Source organism: Onychostoma macrolepis, chromosome 11, assembly GCF_012432095.1.
Source record: "Onychostoma macrolepis isolate SWU-2019 chromosome 11, ASM1243209v1, whole genome shotgun sequence".
Taxonomy (NCBI): Eukaryota; Metazoa; Chordata; class Actinopteri; order Cypriniformes; family Cyprinidae; genus Onychostoma; species Onychostoma macrolepis.
This window is the reverse complement of record NC_081165.1, coordinates 20,884,517-20,903,965: the sequence shown is the minus strand read 5'-3', so window position 1 is coordinate 20,903,965 and position 19,449 is coordinate 20,884,517. Positions and strand designations below refer to the sequence as shown.

The following is a 19,449-nucleotide window of genomic DNA, read 5'->3' as shown; positions in this document are numbered from 1 at the left end:
TAACAAAATAAACAGGACTGGTTAATCAATCTTATTTCATCCTCTTATTTGAGTCTTCTGGCTCAGTTTTGCCATATTGTTACAGCCCACACCAGTTCATTTGTGTATGTATAATAATAGTGTGTCTGTGAGTGTTTGTTTGAGTGGGTGTGTCTGATTTGTTCTCTTGATGTTTTAGTGTAACCCCTTCCTTCCCTGGTGAAAAAACAGCAAAAACCAGCCTAAGCTGGTTGGCTGGTCTTCGCTGGTCTCCCAGCCTGGTTAGGCTGGTCTTCGCTGGTTGTTCCAACTGGTCTCCCAGCCTAACCAGCTAAAACCAGACAACCAGCTTAGGCTTGTTTTAGCTGTTTTTTTTTTTTCAGCAGGGTTGGTGTTTGTGTTTGTTTTCTGCATTGTAATAATTTGTAGATTGTACATGCAAAGTATTTTTGCATATTTCCCTTTCATTTCCAAAGGCGGTCATTTTTGACTGTGAACAACACAATTATGACTTTTTTTTATGACCATTTAGCTTTTTCGAATCAAGTCCACAATTTATTTTTGTGGTCACATAAAAGTCATAGAGTTTCGTACCATTCAAGTAGTGATTTTTAAAAATTAAAAACATTTTTGGGGTCTAAAATGACTGAACAATACCAGAGGGTTTAGTGAATAATATTAAAATCTAGAACTGAAATAACCTTAAAATAAAAACATTAAAGGTTAATGTAAGTTTCAGTTTTCATTAGGTAAGTTTCAGTTTAGTTTGCAACAATCCTGGGTTTTAGGTACCATTAATGTGGCTTGGTTTTTAGCTGCGTTCATTGTCATAGTAACTTACGCTCCACAGCTAACCTGCAGGTTATGTTCTGGGTTAGAGATCGCAAACTGAAATTGGACCAATCAGATGTGAGCAAAGTGACACATGTCTGACACAAAAAAGTCACTCCCCAAGTTTCTCTTGCTCCAAATTAAAGGTCACTATAGTACTAAACAAAAATTGTCTGGCCAAAACCAAAAATTTTGTTGTTTTATATGATTTATATAATTATATTATTTATATTATTATTAATCCATTACATACAAGCAATTTTAGTTTAACAGTTATTATAAATAATTTCTTTTAAATGAATGTTAATGTATACAGATCATATGTAATATAAATAAGCTGTAGAATCAATAGATAACGCTTTAAAAATGACTGTGACCTTACATGTTCTAGTCTCTATCGCTGTATATTTCCAACTACATAAACTAACTTAACAAGTTTCACTTGTGACTGCACTGATTAAGCAAGATAATTTCTTTTATCTGTACTCTTTCATGAACAAGTACTTTTTTCATTGTAAATGCATTCAAATTCATCATATTCTTCAATCTCTTAACCTTTTGCAAAACCTTTAACCTTTAACCGAGGTTCGTGATTGGCTGTTCGCCAGTGATGTCACACATTCACGTGCACGTGTTCCACAACCTCAGGATCAAAGCCTGAGTTGACAAAGAAAGCACCAAGATCAGCATCATGGTATGGTACCAGTAAAGCCGGATTGGAGTGGTTTGGTTTTGTCAACTCGAAACTAATCCAGTAACTCTGAATTTGTTCATCTACCATCATGGTACAAGCCCCTGCCAACAGTGTTGGGGAACGTTACTTTTAAAAGTAATGCATTACAATTTAGTTACATTACTTAGTTACTTTTTATGGAAAGTAATGCGTTATGTTATATTACTTTTGTGTTGCTTTTTAAATCTGCATGGCTTGCTTCTTTGTTTGTAACCCCTTTGCACCATAAGTGAAATGAATTCACCTCAGGCTGAAAGAAAATTACATTCATGCAGGAGAAGATTACTCTTCAGATATATATATATATATATATATATATATAAAACCACAAATGTTAGTTTATCTAAAGTAATTTTTGCTTATTAGCATGATTGAATTGCATCATTGAAGGTCAGCAGCAAAGACACTGGTTAATAAAATGGGATTAAATACATAAAGGATATTTGTATTATTTAACATATTTAATTATTGCAGGTTTGCGCCATATTCTGAGTTTGCATTTCACTGTTTTTATTAATTTTGAGAAATACTGAATCTGTTTTTGTGAGTGAGATGAATTAATGCATGTTCACATTTAGTCTAGAACTACAGTAACATCATGTTTACTCCCTATTTCCCGACAGGAGACTTGTCAGTCAATAAATGGGGAAAATGTAACCTGCGTTACTTATTTGAAAAAGTAACTCAATTATTTCCTTAGAAATTCAAAAGTAATGCGTTACTTTACTCGTTATTTGAAAAAAGTAATCTGATTGCCTGCCAACCGTTTCTGCGTAAACATCACCCGCTTCTGTGTTGACGTTAAACGACTTGCTCTTACGTGAAGCTTGGCGAAACAAGAGCCACCCCTAGAACATAAATAGTATCGTTATGATTTGATGTGTATTTGTCAATTCGGCTGTTTACGTGAACCCTAGAAAAGCGCTTGATTACACAATCATTACGGATATCGATCGCTGTTTGCGATGTTGTTTGCAAAGTTCTGATCAGACGAGAACCGTACCGTATAAACTCTTTTCCTCTCTCATTTTCAGGCCACTTCCCCTCTAACTGTAGAGATGTACGGCTCCAGAAAGGTGTCGTCTCTGACGGTGAACAGACGTTGAACATTGATGGAAAAATTTTAAAAGTAAGATACATTTTTAGGTCTCATTTGAATTTCTGTTAACATGACATTCTCTTCTATGAAACATTTTCCGAGAGAAGTTAACTTTGTTATTTGGCACAAAGAATGAATTCATGATTTTAAAGAATTTCTTAGTTTAGACATAAAAAAAAAACTCCACTTACCTCTTCTATTCCTCAGATCTACTGTTCAGAGATGAACACTGACAGTCCTAAGGAGTATATCACGCTGATCACCGGAGAAGAAGAGAACTTCTCTGAGGTCTTCGGATACAGGTTACTACCCATGTGACTTCCATTGCGAGTGTATTTGCATTATTTTCTGTGCTTTTACAAAATAAATTTGTATTTATATTATTCTATTCATTTTTTTCCATCAAAGAAACAACATTTCTTTATGTTCTTTGTGTTGTTGTCCAGGCTGATGGACCCCACACAGTGCCCATCCAACCTAACCAGGAGAGAAGATTGCCAGTGTAGAAGAGATTACACAGCTCTTGGTCTTTCTACCTTCAGAAGAGTCAGAATGGACCTCAGCAAAATGACCATTATAAGTAAGCCTAGCTAAAGCACATTTTGTCAGAAATTATTCTTGAAAAAAGTCTGGTCTCTTCTTCATTTATTTATTGCCCTTTTAATCCTTAATACGCCTACCTTAAATTTATAAATGTCAATTTTTATTTATTTATTTATTTTATTTTTGTGTGTGTGTGTAGCCACAGACTGGAAATTTGCCTTTATTCATGAAGGGCATAGGGTTCCTTTTGCCACGGCAGGAGATTGCTATAGTGCTGCCCGCTGCCCACAGGTAGGTAGCACACCACAGGGCTTTTCACACTCGTTTCTCAAACTGTTTACATAAAGACATCCTCGTATTACTGGTATATATTGACAACTTTATGAAGTTGTTCCTTAGTGGATTTTTTGTTTGGGTTACAATGGTAAAAATGAAATGCTCTCTTCTTCATTGCAATTTACATCTCTTTTTGACATTATCCCGTTAAACGTTGAAATTACTATTATACGCACGCAGTGTTTCCGTGACTGTTCAAAGCATGTGAATATAAGTCACGCAATTGACTGTCTGTTGCTAACCATAACATTCTAACACTGCATCGCTTAACAGTGCATAAATGGTTCTAACCACAAGTAACATACAATGCTACCTCTGCTAAAGTATATTTGTGAAACATTCCTCTATCCAGGGTTAAAAGTAGGATTAAGAATGACGATAATCAGAGGTTAAGTGTGAAAAGCTTATTTGATCATATATTTACTCTTTCTATATGAATAAATATATGAATGACATGTTTCTCTTTGATTATTGTACACATCCAGATTTTAGTGTACAGACAGCGTGAGGTTAAAATTCCTACTACTGCCACCTGTTGCTAGGAGGTAAAATGTTGTGACTGCTCAAACAATGTTCTCTTTTTTCAGGGCCGGTTCAGGATCAACCTCTCAGGAACAGGATTTAAGGTGACAGAAAGCACTAGGTGGATTTCCCAAGGGAACTACGCCACAGCCGACATTCACAGGTCTCAGGTAATTCCACCGCCATGCACCGACTTGAAGAAAACTAACTCACACATTGAAATCATAAAATCATGCATTTATACAGTTCTTTGTAATGCATTTTTATACAAAATTTATACAATTTCTATTTAGCCCATTAGGATATTATAATCCCACATTTCTCTTTTAAGATAAAATAGTTATTTGTAGTGTGGAGACACAGCATTTTTAAGAACTAAAACAAAAGATACTCTAACTAATGTGTGCAAGTTCACCAGACCGTGTGTTGTTCCTGGAACCTACAACTTTGAATGAATAGTAAATTAAGTATATTGTCCATTTTTGGCTTAGAATGTGTTTTTAAGTACATGTAGTACATCATCCATCTTATTTGGTACAAGTGTCCTTTTGATGGAACACAACTGAGCAGCTGCTGTGTAGATCCAGTCCTTCTTGAAATCAGCAGAGGGACAAATTTTGGCAGAGGTTAAACAAAATCCATTCAAAATGATCCACTGTTCTAAGTCAAGAGCTCTGGAGGACATGCAGAGAGAGAATTTTATATTTAGTTGAATTCAGTTGAGGTGTGTTTTCATGCCCTTGGGGTTTAAATTTCTCTAAATTAGTTTTTAGCATTTTAGCTATATTATAAAACGATTACGCAAACTTTACATTTACTTCTTCTTGTATCCACAGGATGGCAGTAGAGTTTCTGGGATATGTGGTGGTTATTGTGGAAAATGCACTCCCTCCTCCAGCCCTGGACTTCTTGTTAAAGTTTCTTGATGCAGGTGTACTGGTCAGGTCTGCAGACAAACCAGCATGAAAGTGTATGACCTGTTTCTAAATACTTATTTCTACTGTCAGACTTCATTTCTTTTAAAGGGAAATCTAAATTCTATTCCTCAAGTTGGAATACCAGTAAATGTTCTTTGGCATCTATTTTACTACTGTTACTACATACACTACTGTTCAAAAGCTTATTGTTGGTAAGGTGTTTTTTTTTTTTTTTTTTGAGAACAAAAATATCTCTTATAGTCACCAAAGCTGCATTTATTTGATCAAAAATACAGTAAAAGTAATACTGTGAAAAGTATTGAAATGTATAATGTTTTCTCTTTTGTTATATATTAAAATGTAATTTATTCCTTTGATGGCAAAGCTGAATTTTCACAACCTTTACTCCTGTCCTCAGTGTCGCATTAACCTCAGAGATCATTCTAATATGCTGGTTTGGTGCTCATGAAACATTTCTTATTATCAGTGTTGAAAACATTTTTTGGTAACAGTGGTGCTATTATGTGTAAAACACTAAGGAACATCATTTTAGTTTTGAATAGGGTGTAGTTTCACCTAAGACCACTATAAGTTTGGCCTCAGACTAATCCATGTAATTTAGTATGAAAGAAATAGTTACGTATATATAAAATATAAATCTTGTGTTTTTGTCTTTACTGTCACTTTTGATCAATTAAATGGTTAAAATGCTTAAAATCCAAGCATTTGAACAGTAGTGTATGTTATTCCTAATTATTTATGAATGGTATATTTGTTGTGAAAATTTCAGTTATTTAGTGTCTTCTTGTATTTCATAGATGAAGATGTTGTCTGGTAAGTTGAGTATTTTTCTTGTAGAAGGAAGTATAGCTTATTTACAGCAAAGAAGGCTATAGAGATGAGATGTGACTTGTGTTCAGATTTTTTTTCTGACAGAGCAGGAAACATCTCAGTGAGAGAGTAGAGTTCAGATAAATATCTGAGAAGGGGAAAGAGAAGTCTGTCTATAGCAAAAGAGAGGAATTTGTAGGTTGCACGGTTGGAATTAGATGAAGGTTTATGAAATGAGAATTCAAAACTGTCACTTGATGGTATCTTTCAAAAGGTACTAATATGAACAGTTTAGGTACTTGTATGTACCTTTAAGGTAGTAACATCTAGGGTTAAATAAGGTAAAAATAGGTTTTGTACCTCAAAGTAACCATCCTAGTGACAGCTGTGAGGTTTGTACATTTTATTTTGAGAGTGTGAAGTTGGTCATCTTGTTCATTGCCCAAGCAGTAAATATTGAGACAAAGTGTTTAGCCTAAAGAAAACTGAGATGGTTTAAGAATGTTTGTATGAAATGTTGTGAATGAATTTATGTGTTCCAAATATCAAACACAACCGAATATCAGAACAAGTCTGTAGCCAGAAGCAGTCTGGAAGAGGTGACATGCATCAAAATTATGTCTCAAGTTCACTGGGTGAAGTGCAGTGTGATAGAATGTTTTTTTTTTTTTGCATAATTTTTCAATTCTACCTCAGCCGTGCCTGTTGTAAGCTTTTATCTGTTTCATAACTTATTGAATAATTATTGCCATAGCAACATGTTTCACTAATAACTGCACTGCCATTATGTGTATAGTTTATTACTGTGTATTTATTGGGGTGATAATTCATTGGTACATTGAAATCTATTGGCGCAATAAATGATGCCAATAGGAATATTGAAATATTATTATTTTGGTGTATTCATTACATAGACCATTGCAATAGCAAAAGACAAACATGCTCAAAAGACGCGTCAAAAGACAAAGAAGCCAATTTGTAGCACTGGAACACATTTTGCTAGATGGTGCTGTTTTTTTTTTTTTTTTTTTTAATTAAGTATGGTTATACAATTATCAGATACATTTATTTGTGTTGTCTTGTAACATGTACCTTTAAATATATATTGATAACAATCTAATAATTTTTGAAAACAACAAAGCCATATCTAGATAATAGAGCAATATTTACATATGGCACAAAATTGATGTGTCATTTTGAGTAATTCTGAATGCCTGAAGCCATTATTTTAAATGAATGTATATCAAATCATATACCAGTTAATTTTGCAAGAATATAATTTGCAAAAATGTCTGTTTCAATCCATCTTTTAATAAAGTAGTATTATTCTTGTCTTTTTCATTCCTTTACAGAACATAGAGAGAACACACATTTTACAGTATTTTTTCTGTTAATGGTTGTAAATACATTTTAAATAATTGTTTTCTTTTAATTTTCCATCAGACAACATTTTCACATAATAATTATGTTACTGTAACATATTATTTCAGTTGAGCTGCTTGGTGCAGGTTGTGATATGAGTTATGTGTAAAATTATGTATAATAATGATTTAATGCAATGAATATGTCTTGATAAAATCTATAATAGTCTTTAATGTCAGAATTAATATAATGTGTATGCCTCACAAATAAATTCCATTTGATATGACGTTGTGATGTTATGATATCTCTTTGATTAAACTAATGCAGCCAGATAGACAAAAACAATTTCCCAGTGACATGTGCTTTCTTTAAACAAAATAAATTAATTTTTTAATAAATTATAATTTGGATTGATTTTGGGGTAAAATATCACTGGGCCGTGTTTTATGAGATTCACTCATCTTTGTAGTCACATGGTTATTTAGGTTCCTTTGCTCAGTGGTATGTCCAACACAGTCTTTTATGGTAATTTAGTCTGAGGGTTTTTAAACTCTTTTGTGTGGCCATGTTAGTTTATTTAAAGCCATGGAAGATTATGTTTTACAGGTGAAGCACCCAGAAATCTGTTAAGACAGGTAACGTTTACCATCACCAAGACAACACACAGGCTTGTTACACAACTTCCACTAAACACCTACAGGAGTCCACTGAACCTCCTCAACGGTGAGCATCTTTGTCAAAGTCTGTCTTTGATTAAACCTATGTGCTAGTTAATATCCCTGAATTCTTCTCAGAAAAGTAGAGTTAAGTACATATTTGATAAATATTTAATAAGGTACAAGTTATCTCATTTCTTCAGACTCTGTCTAGTGAAACAGACTGCATTTAGATTGGCCAGAGAGGATTCTGGGACTCAAAACTGTATTGTTTCACAAACTTTCATTATTTACACTAGGTTAAAGGTAAAAGTTGTAGAAAACTTCATAGTGAATTGGACTGAGGTATATTTACGGCTCTTTTTAGTCCTTTCTGTCAGTTTTGTAGGCATTCACTGCACTCCTACACAGAAGTACTGTGCTTGCTCTTTGAGCCTCACTGAATACTGAAAAACAAGACCTCACATAGTGATCAAGGAAATGTTTCTGTAAGGGTCCTTATCATACTGCTTTGTTGATCTCCTTTTCCTAAGTGCATCTCACTGAACAACAAGAACAAAAAAAAAAAAAAAAATGTGATGAAGCATTTTGGCGCTTAGCAAAAAGAATTGACTTTTAAAAGGACTTTAATTTTATGCTTTTTATCAGTTCATGCATTCCTTGGTAATAAACCATGTTGCTAGCTCTATGCTATAACTTAAACATAAGATATCCATTTTAAGGTTAAGCATATTATGGTAATCGAACATATTCAAAATAATGGAATTTACCATCAACAAATTTGCAATACACTCTCACCATTGCCAGTGAAACGCTTATATCACATTAAACAATTCACGTGCATATTGATTTTTGTCGATATTTTACACAGAAACTCAAAACTTTCCTTTGAAACAATTACACCGTCGGAATCTGTGGTCTATATAACTTCAATTAAAGAAAAGGTCTCACACATTTACACAAGAATGTACCTGACATTTACTGGGCTAATTCAAAAAACCGCTGGCGTGTCCGGAAATGCAGTAATTTCCTTCACAATCTCTCATGGCACGGACTGAGAGCGCGCGGAGATGCACGTTTCTACCAATGCTCTCTTTCTCACTGACTCGGTGACCCGTTTCACTGCGCTTTGAGATTCAATTCCTCACGCTGTCATGTTTGCTCGAAGCCTTAAGAAGAGAAACTCCAGCCGGTCGGTGAGTAAAGTGGTACGGGGTGTTTACATTTTATCGACTTGTGCATCAGTAAGAAATTTAAGTATGGGGCTCTTTGTTGTGAGTTATTTGGATGGAAACGAAAACGCTGGATGTGATGAACGTGCGTCGGACTGCTGGAGCTGCTCTGTGATGTGTGAAGTTATGAACAACAAACACTAAGTTCTACATCCCACAGGTTTGATACCTCAGCCTGAAACGTCCGTTATCAGATTGGTGTTTGATGTTGCAAAAAAAAATTGGATGTTTTTTTTTTTTTTTAGCATTTTATTGTTAGATTAACCAATTATTTTTTTCTTAAGTGTGACATCATGTTATGATATGACAACATTTGAGCAGATATGTTGCTGCGTGAATTTTATTGGGTGAGCAGATTTACTAAGTTTTACTTTTTGGACAGCCGAATGAAACAAACAAAAAAAAAGTTAGTTAAGAAAGTTGGAAACAATAAAATAACATAATGTAAAATTTTATGAGACAGTTATTTGGAAATAAAACTGTACCTGTTTTAATGTAACCCTATACTTTAAAATGTACAACTTTATAATTCCAGTCGATCAGTAAAAATGAAGTAATGAACCACTGACTGAGAGATCATGATTTAAATGAGTGCAATCGGTAATTACACTAATGATAAACCCTGTAAATCTTATGTGTATCAAATAGTTTTATCTTTATAATTACTCATGTTTCTTTTAATGGCGCTTTGACCTAGTCACCATCTTTCAGAAGGATGAGCTGAAAATTTATGAGCTCTAGTCAAGGGACTGTTTACACCTGCCATGAAAAATTTTATCTGACAATATCAAGATTTATTTTAAACCCTTACAATGCAAATTTACATTTTAGTCACTGGTGGAATTAAATGTGTGCAGCCTAAAAATGATTTGGAAAAGTACTACAGAAAGAGAATGTGAGTTCATGTTATGTAGGTGCAGGTGCACACTTTTATGTACACAGAGTATGCATTCTACATTTGGATGTTCTTAATGCCACATACATTTATGTAGCCTAGTGATGCTTTTCCGCAAAGTACTGCATAACTTAAGTTTCTATGAAAAATAACTCTTGGATCTCTATTCAACCTCTGTAGCTCACTGTGCTTGATGACTTGGAAAGAGGACAACCTTGTACCGCATGTGGAGAGCAGTGTCCTGGCTTCGTTCTGCATAAGTGGAGGTGAGACCCCCAACTTGCATGCTTTTTCTTGTTTTACTACATGTTCAGGCATTCGGAGGAGTATAAGCTGTTATTTGACTTTATCATGCTAGTCATCTTTTGGTGCAGGAGAATCCTCACCATGCTTTTCAAAGTTAGGGTTGGCGTTTTGGTGCAGTATGCGGTCAATATTGAATGGCATCCACATGTCCAAGCTCTTGGAATGTTCAGTGGAAATTTAGAGGTTCTTTGCCTTTAGATAGAGTCACCATAGGGGGATTCAGTAGAATCTGAATAGAGCTGACAGTGCGTGTCTGAGCCAGCTGGCAATTTGCAGGACCTGTATGTGCAAAGATAACAGTGTACAATAAGCTAGCTATTCATGCTTTCCAGTACATTCAGGCTTCATTTTTGCTTGGGTGAAACCAAAAGCCAACATTTCGTTTCTGGCTCAGAAGTGAGATGAACTCACTTTTCATTCACCCCAAAATGAAAATTCTTGCATCATTTCTAACATTCATGTTTGCTTTATAAAGAAGCCATTGGAATTTTAAGAGGAGTTTCTGGGATGGAGGGTAAGAAGAACTCCTCATCTGCCTGCTCTCCATTGCTGTAAACTATTACGGGGCAACAGTCAGCCCTGGAATGTGCCCTTAATTGCAGTGCTACAATAAAACTACATGGTCTTCTAGACAAACTTAAAGCAGACATTTGTAACATAGTACTTTGTATCTGTCTTTGTGTGTGAGCGGGAGACCTATGGGACAGTATGTGGTCTCTTACACAACAGTAGCTCCTAAAGATTTTTTTATGAAGACTGTGAAGGGACATATTTGAATGCAGATTGCTATCTGTGTGGCTATTTAGCTGTGTGTGTAAAGAGAGAAAGAGAAATAGAGAGAGTTTAAGTAAAATTTGACCATGATCTGTCGAGCAAGTAGGTGTCCATGCTTACAAAATTTTAAGTATGCATTCATGTCATGCACACAGTTTAAGTTCATTGTGCATTGGCTGGATCATTCAGGGATTTTCCAACTGGATTCCTCCAGTCTGTGGGGAAAATATATAGATGCACCATTTGTTAGATAATGGATAGTATAAATTGTAAGATATGAAATGGATGGTGGCAGTAGGAATGACAAGATTTGGGTCTTTTTGTGTTCTAGCAGATAGAACCTCTACTTGTATGCCTACCTAAAAATAGCTGTCCTGTGACACCACCAAGATGGTCTTCAAAATGAACTGACGTGCCATATAGAGACTTTGCTTTAAAGCAGTGGGGTAGAGCATGGGTCTTGTGAATTGGTGAAAATGAAAAGGCCATGCATCAACTCACATTCCAACACTTTTAACATCTGTAATGCCTAAAATGTCCTTAAATATTCATAAATCTCTAAATATTAATGAGATGGTTGGAATATCTGCTAGATCTGGAGTCTATTTTCCCTGCTTCTCCACCATTGTATAAGACCAAAAGGGGTATCCTGGGGTATGAACACTACTGTCTATTCAAGGATTGAATTGGTAATTCAGACAGTTTTGGGCTAGAATAAACTGCATTGTGGACCAGACATTATTTCTATAGTCAAATTTCATTAATTTTTTTCCTGAAAGTACCTTGATGATGTTTTTATTTGTCCCAGCTGCAGTCCATCAGGTTGTATTGGGCATGCTATGTAGAAGGAACGATCCAAGATGGTAGCATGTGTAACACGATGAGTTGAATAATTTATGAGAGCCATTGGCTTGATTGATTTCTTTGTGGTAATGAGTCTCATTACTGCACCTATTAGCATCAGTGCTTTGAGTATTTGCTATCTGATCAGCCAGCTTATATGACCCATTTACTCAGGTTGGCATGTAGCTGTAGGTTGTAGATGCTCATTCGTGATGATTAAAGACTTATTTTAGTTGTCAGTGGTTTTTGTTCTTACACCAACTACTCAGTATACAGAATAGCCTTATGTTATACCACTTATTTATTTTATTCTGTATTTATTTTGGTTTGTTTCTGTATGTTTTGTTTTTTGCAAATGGTAAAATATAAGGATGGTCAGTCCAAAGTTAATGTGTGCATTTAAAAGAAGTGTCTGAAATACAAAGCACTTAAAAGTCTGTTCATCATGAATTTAAAAAATTAAAATTATCAACAGTCCTCTGGTATTGCCAGTGTCTGTAACTGTTGTTGTTAGAGAGCCAGCAAAACTGATTACTGGTTAGTCCTTCATGGTGACTTCTGTGACACAGCATGACACACACTTACTGGTGTTTGGATGCTAATGCTCACTTTTTGCTTTATAAAAGACAATTTACTGGGTAGATGGTCCACTATTTTTGGTGTTCTGACACATTGTAGTGTTAGCATTTGGTAAAATTATCTTATTTTAATCATATTTAAATATGGAAACCAGGACAAAATAATTAATACTGATTAAAAATGATTTCTGCAGTAAAAAAAAAAAAAAAAATTGTAGCTGCAGGGAGAGCTGCTGGACTCTGTCCTCCAAGTAACCTCCTCCAATCTGCATAACAGTGTCTTTCAGTGTGTTAACAAGCGGCCCAGCCAAACCAATCCGTCAGGGCAGTCTGGCACATTGAATGGGCCTTTAAAGTGGAGTCTCCTTTTCAGCCAGTCAGGAGGAGGAGCAAAAGAGAGGGAAACCTTGCTCCTGAGACATATACAAAGAGGGCAAGAAGGCATAACAACTGGGCCTTTTCTAGATTAGCATGGTCCTACTGAGCTGCTAAAACACATTCACCTCTAATGGAATGAAATCACTTTATCCACTCCCAGTGTGCTTTGAAGTTATAACCAGAGGAGTTTATGTTGCCTGCTAACACTTAGTCCACTCATCAAGTAAATGAGTTGGGTTGTTGTTGCTTATGTGGCCATTTGAGGTTATTTTGACCAAAGATTGATATTTTGGGGCTTGTGTAAATAGATGGGCTACACAATAGCCATGCAGATGATTTACAGGTTGACCATTCAGATTCAGACAGTGCTTTTACTGGGGGGTTGGGACGACCGTGTGTGTATGTGGTTGTCTTTGATTGGGTGTAATGATAGGGTCATTTATTTGCCATTGTGGTCAAGGAAACGGTGGGGTGGGTCACATACATGCAGACTGAATACACAGGCCCACTGGATACACAAATCACAGCTCGGCACTGTTTTACTGTGTTTTTGACCAAATAAATGCATCCCTGGTGAGCATAAAGAATTCTTCCAAAGATTACAAAATCTTACTGGCAACAAACTTTTTAAAAGTAGTATATACTCCTTATCTATTTCTATCTTTACACATACTTCTAATTGAAGAGTTTATTCGCAAAAACAGATTACACCATTTTTTTTTACATTTTCAAAAATCATGTTTTTTTTAAATTATGTTATCATGTTTTTATAGTGTTTTATTGTGTTAGTTATCTATATATTTTAGTAATTTTTTAACCTAATCAAAATAACCCAACTGCAGTTTGATTAATTGGAATGCACAATGAAAAAACATGATTTTTGAAAATTGTTAAAAACGGAGTTATCTGTTTTTGCAAATGAACTGTTCAATTGTAAATCTTACATCTGTCTGTATTTGTTTATATTTTTGTCTCTATTTTAAATATTATACAACTTGTGAAAGAGCTTGACCTGATTCCATCACTGATTTTTTTTTTAATACCTTATTATGATTATTCAATAAACTTCAAAATTGACCTTATACTTTAACCAATTCACCATTAAAAAAAACAACCCTTGAGTGCAACAAATTTATCTATTATTCACTATGACCAAAGCGCACATACCACTATCTGCTGCTTTGATGTTGCACAGTTGCCTATTAAAATTAGACTTTGGCTAAACGAGATTGACATAAGAGGCCATTTCTTAACATCAATGATACTGCTTTTTATTTTTTATGGAGAGCTTCTCTGCCATGAGGAGTTTCGTATCAAGAGTTTTCCTTTTGTAAAGATGCATTTAACATGCATTTGTGTCACAGGAAGAAAGGAACATCTCTAGGGTTTTGTTTTATTGCACCTTCATATTTTATACTTAGCAGATGCTCAATAGGGCTGGAGTGGGTGTAATTGGAGAATGTTTTTATCCCTTTGTCTCTGAAGCTGTAGAGCTAATGATTACAGAGGAGTGTGTATGTGTGCCAGCTTTTGGGTACTCCATCTTTACAATAGTGAGCTTGGTTTTCACTACTCCATTATAATGTGTGTGAAAGAAAGAGATCACATGATGACAGGATGGTACCTGTTACTGGTGTCGCATTGCCTTCGATTCACTCTTTCTGACAAATCAACATACTTTATTGTAGTTATGTCATCATGTGGACTTTTGTTAAGAAAATACTGTTTTTGAACAATCTTATACTATCATACAAAGCATTACATTGAGCCTGCTGATGTAATACCAGTGCTGGTAAATAACAATCTGTGATTTAAAAGTTCTGACTTGTTTTAATGCAGTTTCTTACGTCATTCACAACACAAATAATTGCAAAATGACTCAAAATCAAATGTCAGTCAGCAGACCCTTGGCAACAAAATGAGGCGTACTTTCTTGTTATGCATGTACATTCAAATGCCATTGAGCTTGAAGACAGTGATTACTCATTAAGCTTTTTTTTTTGTAATCAGAGAAAGATTTAAAGTTCATCCAAATGAAAATACACAGTATTGATGAGATGAAGCAACACATTGTCCTTTTTAAATTCTTTCAGTTTATACTTCATGCATCATTCAGACGTCATCTCTCAGCACTAGTGGCTCAGTGATGTCTCTTTGCTCTCATCAGTGAAGGTCATATTTCAGTCTTTGGTCAACATCATCCTCTAATAGAGAACAGCTGGGTTCCCTTCCCTTTACATTATGCAGTATTCCTTTTATGTTTTTTTTAGTCCATGGTAGGGGTGTGCGATATTGGAAAAAAAAAAGATATCTCGAGATTTTTTCAATAACAATAATTAGACGATAATTTTCCGAGTGTGTTATTGTGCTGATATCTGACTACCGTGGACAGCTGCAGTTTTTGATATTCTTCATATTCTGTGTGATCAGTTCACATCAGTGATAGAAATGAATCTTTTCATGTAAGTTTAAATGGATTTTTACCTTTTTATGGGCAATTTTACCTTTAATAAAGCCATTTTTTTTTTTCTAAAAGTGTGCATTTTTTTTGAGTCGAATTGTTACATTTAATCAGTCAATTATAATAATAAGACATTTTGGCTGTTACCAAACAAATGAAACCAGCATCAACAAAATTAATCTTTGCAGAAGTTGCATGTGAAGTGGCATTTAGATGCATTTACACACTGTTTAATCCAGCTCAGAGGGACATGGAGTGATTTAACCTGCAGTTACAAATGCATATGTTTTGATATTTTAAACATAAAACATTGAATACTGATATTTGAAATTATTTAAAAAATTAAAAGATACTTTAAACTATCAGTAGGTGGCAGCAAGTCACTGTTAACAAGTGAGTCATTGCGACTGAACTGAATCATTTAAACGGTTGATTCATTCAGGAACGAAACTCAGAGACGCAAAACAGCGCTGTGGCTGGGTTGGAATCATTTTTGTTGGCGAAATGGAGCAAAAAGACAATATAGTGTCTAAAACGTAAGTCTCTTAATATTAACTTATTGTTTTTTTTTTAACTGTTGTGTAAAATCAATATCACATTTGTAATCATGCTTATTTTTAAAGAAAAAAAAACAGCACTGTTCGTGTGATTTTAACTATATGAAATTATATATATATATATATATATATATATATATATATATATATATATATATATATATATATATATATATACATTTTCTGCCACCATATCTTGAATTTTGTGATCATTTTAATGCATTTTAATAGAATGAATCATGCAGTGAAAAAACACACTAAATGCACACGTGCACCGTTTAACCCACTAGACTTCATCACGTAATGTATGCGTGAACTCCATAGGTGTTTTGTTTGGTTTTTGCAAAATACTCGATAATGTCAAATTGCACATTGTTAAAACAACAATTACGATATTATTGCAGACGATATATATCGCACACCCCTAGTCCACGGTAAACATGACAATCTAGATCAGTGGTTCTCACTTCCAGGCTCCCATGCATGGCTCCCTTACTTAACACCTGATTGAGATCATCAGCTCGTTAGGAGAGAGATCCATGAACTGAACTACCGAGCTGATGATCTCAAGCAGGTGTGTTAAGTAAGGGAGACATGAAAAATGTGCAGAGCAGGGGGCCCCCAGGACTGGAATTGAGAACCACTGGTCTAGATCTGACAACGGTCCTCCTTATCTTGTCAAGAGGCCCTTGACCAGGGTCCTATTTGCACCTGGTACTAACATGCCTCAAATGTGTCTCCTGTGACCAGTGGTGATCAGGTTTGATTGAGGTTCTCTTAAATGACTGTCTGATTCACTTATTACTTTAGTATGCTTCTACGTGATGGATGGATGGATGGATAGATAGGTAGTTTGGTGGACATAAGAATGAGTGGAGAGATAATGAACGGACGGATGGTCGGATGCTTGGAGAAATTATAGGTAGGTAGATTGATTGATTGACATACAAATGATTGGAGAGATGGAAGGATGGATGGATAGACGGACGGACAGACAGATGCTTAGGTAGGTAGATTGATTGGTGAACATACAAATGATTGGAGAGATGGATGGTTGGATAGATGGACGGACAGATGCTTTGATTGATTGATTGGTGGACTTACAAATGATTGGAGAGATGGATGTTGGATAGATGGACGGACGGACAGATGCTTAGGTAGGTAGATTGATTGATTGATTGATTGGTGAACATACAAATGATTGGAGAGATGGACAGACAGATGCTTAGGTAGGTAGATTGATTGATTGGTGAACATACATACAAATGATTGGAGAGATGGATGGTTGGTTGGATAGATGGACGGACAGATGCTTAGGTAGGTAGGTTGATTGATTGATTGATTGATTGATTGATTGATTGGTGAACATACAAATGATTGGAGAGATGGATGGTTGGATAGATAGACGGACAGATGCTTTGATTGATCGGTGGACTTACAAATGATTGGAGAGATGGATGGTTGGATAGATAGACGGACAGATGCTTTGATTGATTGATTGGTGGACTTACAAATGATTGGAGAGATTCTAAGAAAGAAAGAAAGAAAGAAATAGATAGATAGATAGATAGATAGATAGATAGATAGATAGATAGATAGATGCATGCGACAGCTACGTGAATGGACAGACGGATAGATGAATGGACAGATGGATAAATTATTGGAAAGAAGGATACTTGGAGAGATGATGGATGATAAATAGATGAATGGACAGAAATAGACAGACAGATAAATAGATGGATAGATAGATACATAGACAGAAGGCTGTTGTGATGAAGAGATGTAAAATGGGACGATCAATGTGGCATGACGATCAATGTTATTCTGCTGCAAAGACTAGTCATGTGTGCAAACAGAGGGCAGCAGTGCAGTTGGTAGAAGAGATCAGAGATTGTAGTTGGCAGTGAGCTGTGTTTCTGTGTATGAGAAGAGAACTAACGCCTTATTCTCTCTTTGTCCCTGAGCTCAGGGTCAGTTGTCTGCTTGGTCTGTCCAGTCCAGCTGCAGCTGCTAAACACAGAGCTCATGTCTTCATCACCTCTAATTTATTTGCACAAGAGCCGCAAAGTGCCACTGGAATCCACACCCAGTTAAGTGATAGAATAAATGCATGGAATGTATGTGTATCAAATGCTATATTAAAAATGCATTTAGTCCATATTTGGCCTTTTGTCTTCCATCTCCTGCAGCTGGCACTAAAGGCCCTGTTCTGAAAGCTCTTTAAACTTTATATCCCTTCAATACTCATGTATTAAACAACTATTTTTATATATATCATTGGATCACAACTGGATAGGGGTTTACACCTTGAATGCCATGGAATTACGCCAGCAAACAAACTACCAGCTGCCATAAATGAACTTATTTTTATAGTAGTACCAGAAGGGCAGTGTTGGGCACGTTACTTCTCACAAATAGTAACTGAGTTACATCATTATAAAAGTAACTAATTACCAGGGAAAGTAACTATTGCGTTACTTTTAAAAAAATGTTCAAATGTCAAATAACTTTGGATGCCCCCAATATTAAATATGTTAAATTAATGAAATGGACACTAAAAAGAATAAATGATTATTATAAAACATTGTACATTAATCTACACTATTTATCTACTGACACTTAGTATCAGTCAGTCAAGCATTATAATATAATATTATGATAATTTAATATTATATGATGATAGAACTTTAGTAATTAGAATAACCAAGTGTGAATGCATATTTGTCATCAATATAAAACGCACTAAGGATTAATGAGCTGCCGGGTTCATGAATATTAATCACGTTGTCTGCGTTCGCTCGAATTGATTTGCTGAAATCAAAACAGTGATGATAATAGGTGAGCGCCGGCCAATGAGATTGTCGCTTGCGCATTAGTTCCGCCCACTACCAGAGAAACCGGCAGTTCTTATAAGCTGAAGAATTCCAAAGGAACTCCGTTATTTTGACAGGAAAATACAACAAAGAATATCGTGTCAATTCTGCATGTTATGAAAGACTCTCGTGCTCTGTATCTTTCTTTGCGTGCGCAGGGCTCTCAAGTTATAGAGAAAGTTTGGAGTGAGATTAGGGAAGGGGCCACACAAAGGGGAGGAGTCACACAAAGGGAGAGGGAGGGGGGGGGGTCTTTATACAGTTTTTGTGTATATACAGTGGGGCAAAAAAGTATTTAGTCAGCCACCAATTGTGCAAGTTTTCCCACTTAAAAAGATGAGAGAGGCCTGTAATTTTCATCATAGGTATACCTCAACTATGAGAGACAAAATGAGAAAAAAATAATCCAGAAAATCACATTGTAGGATTTTTAAAGAATTAATTGGTAAATTCCTCGGTAAAATAAGTATTTGGTCACCTACAAACAAGCAAGATTTCTGGCTCTCACAGACCTGTAACTTCTTCTTTAAGAGGCTCCTCTGTCCTCCACTCGTTACCTGTATTAATGGCATCTGTTTGAACTCGTTATCAGTATAAAAGACACCTGTCCACAACCTCAAACAGTCCAACTCCTAACTCCACCATGGCCAAGACCAAAGAGCTGTCAAAGGACACCAGAAACAAAATTGTAGACCTGCACCAGGCTGGGAAGACTGAATATGCAATAGGTAAACAGCTTGGTG

General features: G+C 35.5%; 2 protein-coding genes across 7 annotated transcripts in view; both read left to right on the top strand.

Annotated features, from left to right (window-relative positions):
• The window catches only part of adamts9 (ADAM metallopeptidase with thrombospondin type 1 motif, 9), a 70,242-nt gene extending 65,154 nt beyond the window's left edge, over positions 1-5,088 (top strand). For all 3 annotated transcript variants that reach the window (XM_058791158.1, XM_058791156.1, XM_058791159.1), the window contains 6 exons: positions 2,578-2,672; positions 2,850-2,944; positions 3,089-3,222; positions 3,385-3,476; positions 4,109-4,213; positions 4,880-5,088. In XM_058791158.1, coding sequence (XP_058647141.1) covers positions 2,578-2,672; positions 2,850-2,944; positions 3,089-3,222; positions 3,385-3,476; positions 4,109-4,213; positions 4,880-4,969 — 611 coding nt within the window. In that variant the 3' untranslated portion in view covers positions 4,970-5,088. The remainder of the gene's footprint in view (positions 1-2,577; positions 2,673-2,849; positions 2,945-3,088; positions 3,223-3,384; positions 3,477-4,108; positions 4,214-4,879) is intronic.
• A 3,692-nt stretch (positions 5,089-8,780) lies between these two features.
• prickle2b (prickle homolog 2b) overlaps positions 8,781-19,449 on the top strand; it is a 106,755-nt gene continuing 96,086 nt past the window's right edge. The window contains exons 1-2 of one of the 4 annotated variants that reach the window (XM_058791407.1): positions 8,781-9,005; positions 10,117-10,202. In XM_058791407.1, coding sequence (XP_058647390.1) covers positions 8,964-9,005; positions 10,117-10,202 — 128 coding nt within the window. In that variant the 5' untranslated portion in view covers positions 8,781-8,963. Of the gene's footprint in view, positions 9,018-9,349; positions 9,389-9,918; positions 9,937-10,116; positions 10,203-19,449 lie in introns of those variants that run through there. The other 3 variants (XM_058791406.1, XM_058791408.1, XM_058791411.1) reach the window with 3 other exon arrangements.